General features: G+C 43.2%; 1 protein-coding gene across 2 annotated transcripts in view; it reads right to left on the bottom strand.

The window, feature by feature from the left end:
* Positions 1–9,248, bottom strand: part of PINX1 (PIN2 (TERF1) interacting telomerase inhibitor 1) — a 67,419-nt gene extending 58,171 nt beyond the window's left edge. The window contains exons 1-3 of one of the 2 annotated variants that reach the window (XM_027549004.1): positions 9,097–9,248; positions 4,196–4,305; positions 1,829–1,921 (exon numbers count right to left, since the gene is read on the bottom strand). In XM_027549004.1, the coding sequence (XP_027404805.1) occupies positions 1,829–1,921; positions 4,196–4,305; positions 9,097–9,115 (222 nt within the window). In that variant the 5' untranslated portion in view covers positions 9,116–9,248. Of the gene's footprint in view, positions 1–1,828; positions 1,922–4,195; positions 4,306–8,250; positions 8,798–9,096 lie in introns of those variants that run through there. The other variant, XM_027549005.1, reaches the window with a different exon arrangement.
* Positions 9,249–17,868: the final 8,620 nt, after the last annotated feature.

Below are 17,868 nucleotides of genomic sequence, written 5' to 3'. Positions count from 1 at the left end.
ATTAGAGGCAAACCTGTTATCTACCTATGCTGAGATAAGATATATATTGGAATCAAGGAAATCTGTGAATTTTTAAATGTTTCACCAAAATATTACTTTATAAATTTGAATGAAGAAGAAATAGTATAAACTTGAACTGTAATTTATCTATTTGTTGTTGTGTCCGACTCTTTTTCGACCCCATGGACTGCAGACCACCAGGCTCCCCTGTCCATGGGGTTTCCCAGGCTAGCATACTGGAGTGGGTTGCCATCTCCTTCTCCAGGCGATCTTCTCGGCCCAGGGATCAAATCTCAGTCTCCTGCCCTTACTACTGAGCCCCTGAGCATCTTGGAAGCTTAAGCCCTGATTTCAAATGTGGGTAACTTATCAAGTCAACTTATAGTCAAATAAACAGCAGGCAACCTTTGTGTTAAATATTAAAATAAAGCAAAACAAAGATTTTTTTCACACTAAGGGAAAACTATGTAGGTTAAAGGAAAAAAACAGGGATAGATTTGAGAGCTCTTTGCTTTGCTTTTTTGAGCCTATATGCCAATTCTATTTGCTTACACCCATCCCAATTTGAGAAAACACCACTGGGGAAGGGTGGGGGAAGGGCTCCAAGTCCCCCAAATCAATTAGCACCCACTGATAAGGTGCTCAGTTAGTAACTTCATCATAATAAAGAGAATCTGACTTTAAAACAGAATGAGCATCTCCAGAATAATATCAACTTGCAGGGTTTCCCTTTAGGAATTTGCCTCATAGGTACTTTTCAAAGAATGCTTAAATATGTTTACCTTTGAAAATGTTCAAGCCTATTGAATAGGCAATGCTTCTCCTAAAAAATTAAGTATATCTGTATATCCACCTCTAAAAAGCTACCTGCAAAAATCAACATTATGTAAACTCTTTTTAAAAAATTGTCCACAGTATGTTTATTAATTGATGAAAATACAGAAGATATTGCTACGCACTCCAACTACTAAGTGTGTGCATTGTGAACCTTCTGAAGTACTGGTCTTGGATTTTGTCAGATGGTTACAGCAATTGTTTCAGTTTTATTGAGATACAACTGACAAAAAACATTGTATTAGTTTTAGGTGTACAACATGATGATTTGATGAATGTATAAACTCTTCCTTTTGGTTTAAGCTTTCAGCTGTTAGCCCAAACAATCTTAGCTGCTCAGCCCACCACTCAGAGCACCTGAACAAAGCAAAGTAATCCAGTTCACCTAAAGTCATTCCTCAGATTTTCTACCAGATTCTGTTGGCTGCAAAAATGTATGAACAAGGCTTTCAGTTCAGATGCTTTCTAAAGTGAGCAACGATACTAAAAATGAAAGGCAGGGCAAGCCATGAACTTTTAATTACAGAGTCATATTTGCAAAGTGTTAGTGTTTACTAGGAAATGTAACTTATCTCAACTGCTATACACCAACAGTCAGAAACAGACAATGGGACAAGAAAAGAACGGTATTCTCTTGCAGTATTTCTGAAACAAAATGCCACCAATTTTAGCAACATAATCTAATATTCCAACAGAGGTCAAGAAGAAAATTCCTCTCTGTCCTGAAGTGCAAAAAAAACACACAACACTTTTTGCAAAGTTCAGCAATAAGGCTACTTGGAATCTTTTATGCATAAGCAACAAGGCAAAATGACTGCATGTTACATGATGCACAGAAGCTTAGTCACTGGCTTGTTATCCAAAACATGGACTGTACATTCTTGAATAGCTTAAAACTGATCAATCAATTTGACTGGATTAATTTTTTTTTTTTTACACTGACAAAAATAACAACGATGCAAGGAAACCCCCCAGCAGACACACTGTTGCTCACTTCGTTATTGATAGTAGCTCCTAGTCCCAGGTGGTTATTTTTGACTTGAACTTTAATATGATCAGTGGCTCCTTGCTCCTGAGCCCCTAAACCCTGTGGAGATTAAACATAAACAGAGTTAGCATTTTCATCAGGTAGAAAAAGAAATTACCTCTCTCTTCCTTCATTAACTGATTCATCACTCACATTAGGAGGCTTTACCTTTGTGCTCAAAGAGGATAGTCTGGTGGAGTCTTTCAAGATATGTCTGTAACACCAAGGAGGCACTTACAGTGTTGTGCTGGGCTAAGTCGCTTCAGTCGCATCCAACTCTTTGAGAACCTGTAGGCTGTAGCCCCCCAGGCTCCTCTGTCCGTGGGATTCTCCAGGCGAGAATCCTGGAGTGGGTTGCCATGACCTCCTCCAGGGGATCTTTTGACCCAGATATCAGATCTGTGTCTCTTATGTCACCGGCATGGGCAGGCGAGTTCTTTCCCACTAGCGCCACCTGGGAAGCCCTGCACTCACAGTGAAAGTGAAGTCGCTCAGTTGTGTCTGACTCTCTGCGACCCCATGGACTGCAGCCTACCAGGCTCCTCTGTCCATGGGATTTTCCAGGCAAGAGTACTGAAGTGGGTTGCCATTTCCTTCTCCAGGGGATCTTCCCAACCCAGGGATTGAACCCGGGTCTCCTGCATTGCAAGCAGACACTTTACCATCTGAGCCACCAGGGAATGCCAATTCTTCAACCTGAGGCTCACTTTAAAGACCATGGAAAAACTAAAAAGAACATGCCTTTTCTTGATGCGCAAAAGCAGAATGCTACTACCAAACTAACAGAAGCCCATCAGAGGCATTACAAGTCCGTGGCACTTGCCATTAAATAATTCTACAAAACAACCCTGAAGAAGGGGATCCCAAGTCCCCCGCATCATTAACACTCATTTGTCCCTGAGCACTTAGTGTACTAAAAGTCACCCAAGGTGGCTCTAATACAGTGGATGGAGAAAAAAAAAAGAGATATAAAGGGACCACATCTCAAGGATCTTGGACATTATAGGAGGAATTTGGATTCTACTGTTGTTGTTTTTTTGGCCATGCCCCATGGCTTGCAGGATCTTAGTTCCCCAGACCGGGATTGAACCCGTGCCCCCTGACAGTGAAAGTGCGAGTCCTAATCAAGGACTGCCATGGGATTTCCAGATTTTATTTCTTTAGAACAACGGGAAATCACTGAGCTTTTAAGCAAAGGAATGACATGATCTAATTTCTATATTCTAAAAGCTCACAATGGCTGCTGTAAGGCAAATGGCCCAGAGAAGGAAAAGAAGGGAGGCAGGGAAGCAGCTGAGAGGCTGCTGTGCTGATCAGGACAGGCAGTGGTGGTGGCTGGTCCAGGACAGGGCCTGTAGAGAGGAACGATGACCGGAGGGGCAGGAAGTGAGTGAGGTGGTGGAACCAAGCACCACTGCCAGGTTTCTGGCTTAACTAAATAAACCCTTGACGGGGCATATTGGCAAAAATGAGGAAAACTTGAGAAGAAAAAGATTTGGGAGCGATCAAAAAGTTTTACAATAAAAATAATCGACTTAAGATGCTAACTCAAGTAAAAATGCCAAGCAGGCTGATGAATTTATAACTTTGGAGCTCAAAGGACAGACCTGAATCTGGACTAGATATAGAAAAGTGACAACTCTCAGAATTTAGGTAATTCAAAGCATGGCATGGAATGAATGAGCTCACCCAAGCTGAGGACAGAAAAGGGCCTGGGGCTGAACCCCAAGGAATTCCAAAGCTCAAGAGTCTAGAGGAGGAAAAGCCAGCAACACATCTCAGGGTGGTTGGTAAAGCAGAGGGGAAAACCAGGACAGAGGGCAGTATTGTGGAAGCCAAGCAGGGGTAGTCGATGACATTCAATGCTGCTAAGGGATAAAGTGATGTGAGAACCAAAAAAGGATCCATTGGGTTTGGAAACAAGATCTTTAAAGACCTTAGCAATAATTGTTTAAGTATAGAGATGTCAGCAGAAGCCCTATTTGAGTAAGGAATAAATGAAATGTGAGGAAAAGGAGAAAATGTGTAGTCCAGTTATAAGGGTGAATAAAACTTTAAGCAACATAAAACTCTGATGATTAAGTGTGATTCCAAATGCAACCAACTAAAAGGCACCATCTACGAAAATCAGAGCAGGTTAAACAATAAACAAAGACAGCTGGCATTTATGTTCAATTCTAATTTTACTATCGCAATGTCTTTAAAAGTTAGTTATTTTTCCAAAATCACTTATTGATCCAAAACAAATTTCTCCCAGCCTCCTAAGAAAGATATATTTTCCTGATCTATAATCTCTCTGCATGGCTCCAATTCCTTTGCTCTTCTTCAAGATACCTTTCCTTTAGACCACCCCATCTTCTCTAGCATCCTCTGGCCAAACTTGGAGTCATCATTACTCCACGCAGTGTTTCTTGGATCCACAGCCCACTTCTGCTTCCGCCGACCTGTCAATGACAAAGTATCGCATCAGCAGCTTATCTTTCAAACCCAGAAAACACCTCACAAACACACACATACCTATGGCATACACACGATACTTCTATAGATGCAACATACACTGTTTTATTAGATATAGATATCAGATTCGGCCAGAGAAGGCAATGGCACCCCACTCCAGTACTCTTGCCTGGAAAATCCCATGGATGGAGGAGCCTGGTAGGCTGCAGTCCATGGGGTCGCTAAGAGTCGGACACGACTGAGCTACTTCGCTTTCACTTTTCACTTTCCTGCATTGGAGAAGGAAATGGCAACCCACTCCAGTGTTCTTGCCTGGAGAATCCCAGGGACGGGGGAGCCTGGTAGCTGCCGTCTATGGGGTTACACAGAGTCGGACACGACTGAAGTGACTTAGCATAGCATAGCATCAGATTCGTCATCCACTGGAACACAGTATCAGCTTGGATCATTTATCCTGGCTTCCCCAAACATTCTATAATCTGAACATACAAATTGATCTTGGAAAAGTGAAATAAAAATGTTTCAAATGTGACAAATCGAAATACATGACGTACCATCAATTGGGCCTTCCATTCAGCAATTGGCAGCGATGTAAGGCACCCGTGACACCAAGGTCACCATCAGCAGTCATCACACACACGCTAAGTGCCAAATGCATCCATGTACTCTCAGCTTCCACAGTAACCCAATGAGGGGAGGCAGTCTGATCTCTACTTTTCAGATGAGAAAATCTGAGGCCTTCAGGAGGCATGTGCCTAATACCCCCAAGCAAGGACCAGAGTCTTTATACAAACCAAGGTCCTACCAACTCCAAAGCTCACATTCTTAATCCATAGCACACAACTGTCATGACCTTGGGGAGAATCAACCTACAGATACTAATCGAGACCTACAGATAACTAATCTCACTGAAACTCCCTACAGCCATATGTGACCCCTTCTCGGAACTCACACGATAAATTCCCTGTTTCTTTTCTTTGGCATTTATTTAACACTCCTCTGTATTACAGTTGTTTATATCCCTCTCTCATGTATGCTGCTATGCCATAAGCTCTTTAATGCTCACACCCATGTTCTTATTCTTTCTTATGCTTCACTGCATTTGCCCATAGCAGGCATTCAGGAAAAACATAATGAATATATGAATGACTGAGAAACAAAAAAAAAAGGAGGGAAGGAAAAAGAAAGGCAACAAGAAAAGGGGGAAAGGAAACAAGGAAGATAACTGAATTGAGGAAACTGCTTTGAGTCCCTACAAGTTGTTTTTGTTTTTTAATGTATATAGCTAACTGACCATTAGAAACTCAAACTTACCACTACACTTTTAAGGAAAATTACAGCAGAGAAAAAGGACTCCAGAAGTTTCCTACACAAGCATATGAAACCCAAAAGTAAACGGTGGCCAAGTGGGAAATCTGGAGGTCAAATGTCATCATCATGTACCTGGTGCACCACTGGAAGCAGAGTACCAACAGCGGCTCATGCCTCAGCAGTGTCCTAATTGATTCACTGCAGGTAAAACCAATACAGAGATCCTTAACCATCCACACTGTAGCAAAAACAGGTAAACCTTTACAGGCACGCAGGCAGAAAAAGAGCACTTAAAAAGGAAAATGAGCTAGGCTCAGATGTATCATGTTTCACAGGGAAAGGGGGACCCCAAAATGCTACTAAGGTGACTAGTTACCACTTTACTTATCTTAGTAAATACACAGCCTCATGTCGCCTCTGCTAGTGAACAGCATATGAGATGAGCCTGGCTAACTAGGGCTCTCTCTGCAAGGCTGCTTCTGGGTGCATGTTGGAGCGCATGTCTCCAAACTAGCGTCGGCCAGGGGTCTCTGACTGGGGCTTGTGTGAAAGAGACATTTTTGAGAATGACTGTGCCCACCCTCTGCAATAAAGACGGCATACAGTTTATGTCACAAACGCATATACTATAATGCTGGCACAAGAGACTGGAGAGTCGGCTGAGGTCAGCTTTTCTTCCCCAGGGAAATGGCAGGTATCTCCAACCAACAGAGTGCACACATATGCGCTCAGTCGTGTCCAATTCTGTGCAACCCCATGGACTGTAGCCCGCCAGGCTCCTCTGTCCAGTGGATTTCCCAGGCAAGAATACTGGGGTAGGTTGCCATTTTCCTCTCCAGGCGATCTTCCCAACCCAAGGATCAAACCTGCATCTCTTGTGTCTCCTGCACTGCAGGCAGATTCTTTACCAGTGTACCACCTGGAAAGCAATGGAGTAGGGTAGTGTTTCCCAAGTAAGGATGTTAAATGCAGGGGAGGACTCAGGACAGAGTGTCCTGAATCTGCAGAATCACTCTTTGGGGTGAAGGGGGTAACCATCCTCTGGCAGGGACTCCTCCTACATGGAGATCTAGCCAGACATTTTCAGGGTAACCCCAACAAACAACCCTGCACACAAGAGGTGCCAGGTCTAATCACTCCACGCCCAGGACCACAAAGTTTATGCCAGGATTCAGCTTACCCTGAGAAGTGTGTTGAGAGCCAAGAGCCAGGGGCAAAGTTTTGTCTTTTTTTTTTTTTTCGCCCAAAGACACTTGCAGATATTCAAGACCTCAAAAAATATATCCTCCATCCATGTATTCTTATTAAAACATTTTTTGAGACATAGATTAAGGCATAGATTAATCTTGACATAGAGTCAAGATTAAGGAAACAGCAGTATAAAATTGTAATGCGATGACCATTAAAATCTGTTAATGATAGCACTGTCATTTGATTAGAAAATGTAATAATTGCAAGTGTCAAAAACTGGTCCTAATAAAACGTGGGTCTAAGACTCCAAATTAAAGACTGAGAAGTGAGCATGATAAATGAAATTTTTCTCTTATGTTTCGGTAGGCTAGATTTCTTACCTTAAATAGGGGAAAATCAATAAAATATATTTGACAATTAGAGAAATGCAGGATAAAGGATGTTTTTGAGAAACATAAAGAAAACTACTAGATTTTTAAAACAGGAATAGATGCCTGGGAAGATAAAAGAGAACACAATCTAGTCCATATGGCAAGGGAAAACAAAGGAAACAGCATACTTACTGAAGTGAAAATATTAAGGTTAATCAGCGGAAAAAAGTAGGTTACAAAACTGTATCTACAGAATTATTACAATTGTATAAACGATCAGAGAAAATAATTGCTGGGTAGTGAAATGGCGGGCTGGGATTTCTCTAAGCTTCTGCTTTCTCACTTCTAAAACAAGAACACCAGTCCTAAGTGTCTAATCACAGGGGATGCTACTAATTTACTAAATCATATTAAAAGGCAACACAAAATATTGGGTTGGCCAAAGTATAGGGTGTGGAAAACACTTGAGTGAACTTTTGGGCCAACCCCCTGTTATCTATTATTATGCCAAAGATTTGAAAATCTGGAGACACGGGGTTGGGGGGAGAACTGAAAATACTCTCTTGAAATCCTGCAGTCTGAATTTCTGATGTCCACAGATGGCACCACGCATCCATACTTTGAACTATTTCACATTCAGCATTCTCATTGACTTTTTTAAGACAACCTAGTGATGACCGTAATCAAAGATGTTTTTAATAGCCACAGAGAAACTGATCACGGAAAGAGACATAAATGAACAGCAGAACTAGTACTAATGTTTCCACGTACATGCTGAACTAAGTGTACATCAGAGAATATTAAAACCAGAAGAGATTTAGCCACGCTGGTTATACAGATGAAGAAACAGGGCCCACAGGGTCACACGAACACATACATACTCCGTTCCGTAAGTCCTTATTTAAAAAACAATAGTAGTCTGCTGACCCTAGTGACAAGAATGTAAAGAAACAGCGACAACTAGATCGATTTTGTCACTTTCTACCTCAATGACTTGGGGTGAATTATTTTCCTCTGAATCTCAACTTCTGCCCCTGTAAAATTTGAATGGTGTCTTACCCACTTAGTTTCGTGCTCCCATTCCTCCACCTCTTTAGATGAGAGGATGCCGACAGCATTTATTTCATGGAGTCCCTGTGTAGTTGCTGTTGGTCTGTTAAGCTGTTTCTGGTTCTTGTTCACTAAACACTTTCAAAGGGACCGGCCGGCTTTTCAGGACCAAACCATGACTGCCCTCTGGTGGCCGGTAGCCTTAACTACAGGTCCCATTCAAAAGTTAAAAAGCCGGTCCAAAGGAAGGAAATTGACGAACTTCACAAAATAATAGTGAATGTCAAAGGCAAACCCAAGCACCGCGGGCGTTGCGGCCAACCCACCTCTCAAAAAAGGCTGTTACTAATTCCAACTACCAAAGTCACAACCACCACGATAACATTTAGAATCACTCATTAGCCCTGCCTCCCCTAAAAAACACGAACTTCCAGTGTTTACTGCTTCTAAGCTCTTGGCTTTTCTTTTTCTTGATTCAATACATCTTCAAAGACGGGGTTTCACTGCTGGCCCAACAACTTCTTTTTAGCCAGAGGACGCTGAGGCCTGGGGAAGTAAGAGTTCAGGTTCCCAAAACCAGAGTCCTGACCCCTCACTGGAACCCACCGCCCACGTGTGCAGGTTTGAGAGCGAAGACAAGCGTCCCAAGTGGACACTCGGTCTCATCAGCACACCTGTAGCTAACTTTGGAGGAAGGCTGAGCTGGGAAATCTCCGCGGCAGCCAGGAAGAGCCGAGGATGGGTTTCCAGGACGCCGTCCCCCGGCCCCCTCCAGCCCACTGCGCGCCGCCGGCCACCGGGTCACCCGGAACCTTCACCCTCGGGCCCGATCAAACCTCCGCGCCCAACACTCACGCTCAGCCAGCATCGACATGTCGCCGAGCCTGTGACGCTGCGGATCTCGGGACCTGAACGACAGCAATTACCGCAGGGCAGATAAGAGGAGAAGCTGAAACTACCGGACTCGCACGCCGGGGAAACGGCAGCGGCGGGGGGCGCACTCTGATGACGTAAGCGAGGCGCGACTGGCTCCTGAACCGCGCGGCGGCGAGTGGGCGGGGTGCGGGCAGCATAGCACTCTGCCTTTGGGAGGATACTGGGTAGGCTAATGGTTTCCAAGGCTTGTTTCAACTTCAGCGTTCCGTGTGTCTGTGTATATCTATGAGGAACATCCACTAAAAAGAACCGTTATAAGTTTGGGTGTGTTTTTTTTTTTTAATTACAGAACCTTGATATTTTTAAATTGTCAGCTGGAAGTTCTGGTGGTTCAGACGGTAAAGAAAATGCCTACAAGGCAGAAGACTCGACTTCATCCCTCTGTGGGGAAGATCCTCTGGAGAAGGGAATGGCTACCCACTCCAATATTCTTGCCTAGAGAATTCCATGAACAGAGGTGGGCTATAGTCAGGGCATGGAGTCGCGAAGAGTTGGACTCGACTGAGAAAGTAACACTTTAACTATTTTTCAGTAGATACTGCACTTTTAAAAAGAAGGTGACAGTTCTAGTTCCAGTTTTTTAAGAAATCTCTATACTGTTCCCCATAGTGGCTGTACTAGTTTGCATTTCCACCAACAGTATAAGAGGGTTCGATTTTCTCCACACCCTCTCCAGCATTTATTTCTTGTAGACTTTTGGATCGCAGCCATTTTGGTGAGAAATGGTACCTCATTGTGGTTTTGATTTGCATTTCTCTGATAATGAGTGATGTTGAGCATCTTTTCATGTGTTTGTTAGCCATCTGTATGTCTTCTTTGGAGAAATATCTGTTTAGTTCTTTGGCCCATTTTTTGATTGGGTCGTTTATTTTTCTGGAATTGAGCTGCAGGAGTTGCTTGTATATTTTTGAGCTTAATTCTTTGTTGCTTCATTTGCTATTATTTTCTCCCATTCCGAAGGCTGTCTTTTCACCTTGCTTATAGTTTCCTTTGTTGTGCAGAAGCTTTTAATTTTAATTAGGTCCCATTTGTTTATTTTTCCTTTTATTTCCAATATTCTGGGAGGTGAGTCATAGAGGATCCTGCTGTGATTTATGTCGGAGAGTGTTTTGCCTATGTTTTCCTCTAGGAGTTTTATAGTTTCTGGTCTTAGGTTTAGATCTTTAATCCGTTTTGAGTTTATTTTTGTGTATGGTGTCAGAAAGTGCTCTAGTTTTATTCTTTTACAAGTGGTTGACCAGTTTTCCCAGCACCACTTGTTGCTGGGCATACACACTGAGGAAACCAGAATTTAAAGAGACACATGTACCCCAATGTTCATTGCAGCACTGTTTGTAATAGCCAGGACATGGAAGCAACCTAGCTGTCCACCAGCAGATGAATGGATAAGAAAGCTGTGGTACATATACACAATGGAGTATTACTCAGCCAATAAAAAGAATACATTTGAATCAGTTCTAATGAGGTGGATGAAACTGGAGCCTATTATACAGAGTGTAGTAAGCCAGAAAGAAAAACACCAATACAGTATACTAACACATATATATGGAATTTAGAAAGATGGTAAAGATAACCCTGTATGCGAGACAGCAAAAGAGACACAGATGTATAGAACAGTCTTTTGGACTCTGTGGGAGAGGGAGAGGGGGGATGATTTGGAGGAATGGCATTGAAATATGTATATTATCATATGTGAAACGAATCGCCAGTCCAGGTTTGTTGCATGACACAGGATGCTTGGGGCTGGTGCACTGGGATGACCCAGAGGGATGGGATGGGGAGGGAGGCGGGAGGGGGGTTCAGGATGGGGAACACGTGTACACCCGTGGCGGATTCATGTCAATGTATGGCAAAACCAATACAATATTGTAAAGTAATTAACCTCCAATTAAAATAAATAAATTTATACTAAAAAATATAAATAAATAAGTAAAAAGAAGGTGACAGTGTGAGACATTCCATTCTATTCTTTAGTCTCATTGCAGACTTGCTTAGAGCAGGGCTTCCCAAACTTTAAAGTGCGAGTAAATCACCTGGGAATCTTGTTGAAATGCAGTTTCTGGCTCAGCAGGTTGAATGGGGCCAGAGATTCTGTATTTCTAACAAGCTTCCAAGGATGTGGCTGATGATGGCCTTACTTTGTATAGCAGGCCATGGAACAACCAAAGGCAGGAAGGAACTCAGGGTTAAGGTATACTTTTTTCTTTTTTACCTGTTCAAGAAAAATACTTTATGAAGAACACTTTAGATGATGGCGATGCTGCTGCTGCTGCTAAGTCGCTTCAGTCGTGTCCAACTCTGTGCGACCCCATAGACGGCAGCCCACCAGGCTCCGCCGTCCCTGGGATTCTCCAGGCAAGAACACTGGAGTGGGTTGCCATTTCTTTCTCCAATGCATGAAAGTGAAAGTGAAGTCGCTCAGTCGTGTCCGACTCTTAGCGACCCCATAGACTGCAGCCCACCAGGCTCCTCCGTCCATGGGATTTTCCAGGCAAGAGTGCTGGAGTGGGGTGGCATTAAACACTTTCAAAACACTTCAAAGAACTGAACCCAGATGGTTTAGGTAAGTCGTCTGTGCTATCCCCCTACCTTAAGGCAAGTAAAGACCAGTATCAGGGACTGACGGTCACAACTTCTTTTCTACGCCTCTGGCAAGTCTCATACCATCCTTGCTCCCCGCCCCCCACCGCCCCCCCCATTACACACAGTTGTAAAAACTAGCTACACATTTCTGTACAATCACAAAAAAGGATTATGTGTTGCGTTACATCTTTATTTTCTATTCCAGATATATCACTAACGTATCTATAGGAAATAAAGCTGAATCTTGCCAGTTTAATTTAGCTCATTGCTAAGCAGCACTAGAGGGATACAATGCAGGGCTGGGGGATACGGAGCAGTCAGAGAACACTGACAAAGCCCAAGTTCTGCTGCCAGCTTGGGATGAGCCCTTGGGCAAGTCATTTCACCTCTTTTGCTATCTCCTTCCAATCTATGAAAAAAAGGATGATCTCTGGGATCATTTCCAAAATCTGAAAGATTTTCAGCGAATTGCTTTAATCGAATCTAGTTGCTGTTGCCCAAAGAATGAAAGGCTCATTGCTCCTGGAGGATTTCTCCTGCAGTCCTGGCCATGTCTTCCTTAGTCCCCACGAGGAACACAAGTTAAGAAGCATCTACCCACCCTGAGATCCAATACACTGGAAATGGTTGCTTGATGAGATTTATTTACCCATTGTGGGAGATGGGGACTGTCTGGTTTTGCTGGGTTCCTCCCCCTTCAATCTGCTTTAAATTCCATCCCATTTCAGTTGCTTATACTGAGTAGGAGAATGTGTCAGTCATACTGGGTTGTTGGGGTTTTTTTAAGATTTTTTTTTTTAATGTGGACAATTTTTAAGTCTTTGGTGAATTTGTTACAATATTGCTTCTTTTTTTTAACCTTTTAGTTTTGTTTTGTTTTTAGACCTGGAGGCATGTGGGATCTCAGCTCCCCAACCACAGATGGAACCTACCCCCCTGCATTGGAAGGGGAAGTTCTCACCACTGGATGCCAGGGAAGTCCCTGAGAGTGTTTTTTTTCAAGTCGACAAGCCCAGTAAATACCAACTAGCGACCCTCATGTTCCTGGCCCTAGCCGACTGTTGTGGGCAGAGTACCCTCTTTCTTGATCCCAGTCCAGAAATGACTTCTGGCTCCCCAGCAGCAGTTCTGGCCTGCCATCCCTCCTCTGTTAATCCTGCCTATCAAAATGTTGTGACTTCAAGCTTTAAGTTCAGTTCAGTTCAGTTCAGTCGCCCAGTCATGTCCGACTCTTTGCAACCCCATGAATCACAGCATTCCAGGCCTCCCTGTCCATCACCAACTCCCAGAGTTCACTCAAACTCACGTCCATTGAGTCGGTGATGCCATCCAGCCATCGCATCCTCTGTCGTCCCCTTCTCCTCCTGCCCCCAATCACTCATCAGAGTCTTTTCCAATGAGTCAATTCTTCGCATCAGGTGGCCAAAGTATTAGAGTTTCAGCTTCAACATCAGTCCTTCCAATGAACAGCCAGGACTGATCTCCTTTAGGATGGACTGGTTGGATCTCCCTGCAGTCCAAGGGACTCTCAAGAGTCTTCTCCAACACCACAGTTCAAAAGCATCAATTCTTCGGCACTCAGCTTTCTTCACAGTCCAACTCTCACATCCATACATGATCACTGGAAAGACCATAGCTTTGACCTTTGTTGGCAAAGTAATGTCTCTGCTTTACAATATGCTATCTAGGTTGGTCATAACTTTCCTTCCAAGGAGTAAACATCTTTTAATTTCATGGCTGCAGTCACCATCTGCAGTGATTTTGGAGCCCCCCAAAATAAAGTCTGACACTGTTTCCACTGTTTCCCCATCTATTTCCCATGAAGTGATGGGACCAGATCCATGATCTTCATTTTTTGAATGTTGAGCTTTAAGCCAACATCTTCACTCTCTTCTTTCAATTTCATCAGGAAGCCTTTTAGTTCCTCTTCACTTTCTGCCATAAGGGTGGTGTCATCTGCATATCTGAGGTTAGTGATATTTCTCCCGACAATCTTTTGATTCCAGATTGTGCTTCTTCCAGCCCAGTGTTTCTCATGATGTACTCTACATATAAGTTAAATAAGCAGGGTGACAATATACAGCCTTGACTTACTCCTTTTCCTATTTGGAACCAGTCTGTTGTTCCATGTCCAGTTCTAATGGTTGCTTCCTGACCTGCATATAGGTTTCTCAAGAGGCAGGTCAGGTGGTCTGGTATTCCCATCTCTTTCAGAATTTTCCACAGTTTATTGTGATCCACACAGTCAAAGGCTTTGGCATAGTCAATAAAGCAGAAATAGATGTTTTTCTGGAACTCTCTTGCTTTCTCAATGATCCAGTGGATGTTGGCAATTTGATCTCTGGTTCCTCTGCCTTTTCTAAAACCAGCTTGAACATCTGGAAGTTCACAGTTCACATATTGCTGAAGTCTGGCTTGGAGAATTTTGAGCATTACTTTACTGGCGTGTGAGATGGGTGCAGTTGTGCGGTAGTTTGAGCATTCTTTGGCATTGCCTTTCTTTGGGATTGGAATGAAAACTGACCTTTTCCAGTCCTGTGGCCACTGCTGAGTTTTCCAAATTTGCTGACATATTGAGTGCAGCACTTTCACAGCATCATCTTCCAGAATTTGAAATAGCTCAACTGGAATTCCATCACCTCCACTAGCTTTGTTCATAGTGATGCTTTCTAAGGCCCACTTGACTTCACATTCCCGGATATCTGGCTCTAGGTCAGTGATCACACCATCGTGATTATCTTGGTTGTGTAGCTATTTTTTGTACAGTTCTTCTGTGTATTCTTGCCACCTCTTCTTAATGTCTTCTTCTTCTGTTAGGTCCATACAATTTCTGTCCTTTATCGAGCCCATCTTTGCATGAAATGTTCCCTTGGTATCTCTAATTTTCTTGAAGAGATCTCTAGTCTTTCCCATTCTATTGTTTTCCTATATTTCTTTGCACTCATCGCTGAGGAAGGCTTTCTTATCTCTCCTTGCTATTCTTTGGAACTCTGCATTCAGATGCTTATATCTTTCCTTTTCTCCTTTGCTTTTCACTTCTCTTCTTTTCACAGCTATTTGTAAGGCCTCCCCAGAAAGCCATTTTGCTTTTTTGCATTTCTTTTCCATGGGGATGGTCTTGATCCCTGTCTCCTGTACAATGTCATGAACCTCCTTCCATAGTTCATCAGGCACTCTGTCTATCAGATCTAGTCCCTTAAATCTATTTCTCACTTCCACTGTCTAATCATAAGGGATTTGATTTAGGTCATACCTGAGTGGTCTAGTGGTTTTCCCTACTTTCTTCAATTTAAGTCTGAATTTGGCAATAAGGAGTTCATGATCTGAGCCACAGTCAGCTCCCGGTCTTGTTTTTGCTGACTGTGTAGAGTTTCTCTATCCTTGGCTGCAAAGAATATAATCAATCTGATTTCGGTGTTGACCATCTGGTGATGTGCATTTGTAGAGTCTTCTATTGTGTTGTTGGAAGAGAGTGTTTGCTATGACCAGTGCATTTTCTTGGCAAAACTCTATTAGCCTTTGCCCTGCTTCATTCCGTATTCCAAGGCCAAATTTGTCTGTTACTCCAGGTGTTTCTTGACTTCCTACTTTTGCATTCCAGTCCCCCATAATGAAAAAGACATATTTTTTGGGTGTTAGTTCTAAAAGGTCTTGTAGGTCTTCATAGAACCGTTCAACTTCAGCTTCTTCAGCGTTACTGGTTGGGGCATAGACTTGGATTACTATGATATTGAATGGTTTGCCTTAGAAACAAACAGAGATCATTCTGTCATTTTTGAGATTGCATCCAAATACCGCATTTCGGACTCTTTTGTTGACCATGATGGCTACTCCATTTCTTCTAAGGGATTCCTGCCCACAGTAGTAGATATAATGGTCATCTGAGTTAAATTCACCCATTCCAGTCCATTTTAGTTCGCTGATTCCTAGAATGTTGATGTTCACTCTTGCCATCTCTTGTTTGACCACTTCCAATTTGCCTTGATTCATGGACCTGACATTCCAGGTTCTTATGCAATATTGCTCTTTACAGCATCCGAACTTGCTTCTATCACCAGTCACATCCACAACTGGGTGTTGTTTTTGCTTTGGCTCCATCCCTTCATTCTTTTTGGAGTTATTTCTCCACTGATCTCCAGTAGCATATTGGACACTACCGACCCAGGAAGTTCCTCTTTCAGTATCCTATCATTTTGCCTTTTCATACTTTTCATGAGGTTCCCAAGGCAAGAATACTGAAGTGGTTTGCCATTCCCTTCTCCAGTGGACCACATTCTGTCAGACCTCTCCACTATGACCCTCCTGTCTTGGGTGGCCCCACATGGCACGGCTTAGTTTCATTAAGTTAGACAAGGCTGTGGTCCATGTGATCAGATTGGCTGGTTTTCTGTGATTATGGTTTCAGTGCATCTGCCCTCTGATGCCCTCTTGCAACACCTACCATCTTACTTGGGTTTCTCTTACCTTGGACCTGGGGTATCTCTTCACAGTTGCCCAGAAAGCACAGCCCTGCTGCTCCTTACCTTGGATGAAGGGTATCTCCTCACAGCTGCCTTTCCTGACCTTGAAGGTGGAGTAGCTCCTCTCCGTCCTCCTGCGCCCAAGAGGACTTCAAGCTTTAGTGTCCACTAAATCTGTGAATCTCAACAATGGAAAATTGTGTCCAGAGATCAAATCTGATTTTTTTGACTGCCTTATGATTGTTTTCTTTACTGTCTTAGGTGAGCCTTCTCTGGCCTTTGAGCAAAACGATAACACTTTAGTTTCTTTCTCTTGAGATAGTTTTAGGACTACAGGTGGTGGGGAGGAAAGGTGTAGGAGTAGGTTCAGGGAGATGCCTGCAAAGGGAACCAAGAGACACAGAGTGGGAGTTGGATGATGAAGGAGGAAGGGCTGACTTGGTTAGCAAGGGCTGACATAGTGTGGAGGCTATGCTAGTCCACTGGGACCAGAGCTGAAATAGCTCAGGTCACTTGGAGAATGTGGTGAGGAGTCCAGAGTGTGGGAGCCTGGCTGTTTGCAAAGGTATTCGTTGCTCTTTCACTCTTACCTGATATTTTGAAAGGGCATTTGGAAGGCTCCGGCAGTGAAGGGAGTTGGGGCTGCAGTGGCAGGCACAGAGGTGTGTGGAGAGTCACTTTCTCGGGCTAAACCTAGCAGAGCCTGAAGTTGTTTTATTTATTTTTTCCAAATTTATTTATTTTTAATTGAAAGAAAATTGCCTCAGAATATTGTGTTGGCCTCTGCCATACATCAACGTGAGCCAGCCATAGGTATACATGTGTCTCCTCCCTCTTGAACCTCCCTCCCACCTCCCACCCCTTCCCTCTCCTCTGGGTTGTTACAGAGCCCTGGTTTGCATTCCCTGAGTCATACAGCAAATTCCCATTGGTTGTCTATTTTACACATGGTAGGCAGTGTATATGCTTCTGTGTTACCCTCTCCATTCATCCCATCCATTTGTGTGTTTTACTTTATCTTTTTTGGAAATCATAATTGGACCACAAACAATTAACAGCAAACCTGGGAAACCTCCCTCCCAAGGAGAAGCAGCAGGTGGAAAAACAAAACAAAACCAATTCTGGGAGTCTAGGCTCTAGGCCGAGCTGATTTTCTGGAGGCATATCAATGTTTTCTTGAAGTCATCTGACATCGTTTTATGATTCTAGGCTCTTGATTCAAGGTCTATAAGAGATCGGCTGCTCCCAGAAAACAAACAGCAAATGAAAAATTTTCCAAGCGTTTTCTTTCCTTCTCTGTGTTCATGTTTATGTGGTATTTCCAGATACAGGGCCAGACACAGCAGAATTTCCATCTTCCTGGTACAGCTTCTAAAATTCCTCCCCAAATGCCTAAGGCTCTTCCTCTTCAGCAAGATAGATGAGGAGAGCTTGCATAACATGATGAAAGTAACATCCAAATAAAGTTGTGGAGGGGTGGGGAGGGGGGCTTAACGTACGCTTGAAAATTCTTGACTATTCCTTTGTGTTCTGTCATAATCTGTGTGTGGGTTAGAAAAGAATTTCCAGATGTGAGGCAAAATGTGAGGAGAATTAAGTTTATTAGAGTGGGAGACACCATTAGAACAGTGAGCTGGCTCAAGGGAGA

This window comes from Bos indicus x Bos taurus, chromosome 8, assembly GCF_003369695.1.
Source record: "Bos indicus x Bos taurus breed Angus x Brahman F1 hybrid chromosome 8, Bos_hybrid_MaternalHap_v2.0, whole genome shotgun sequence".
In the NCBI taxonomy this organism is placed as follows: Eukaryota; Metazoa; Chordata; class Mammalia; order Artiodactyla; family Bovidae; genus Bos; species Bos indicus x Bos taurus.
This window is presented reverse-complemented; position numbering and strand designations above follow the sequence as displayed.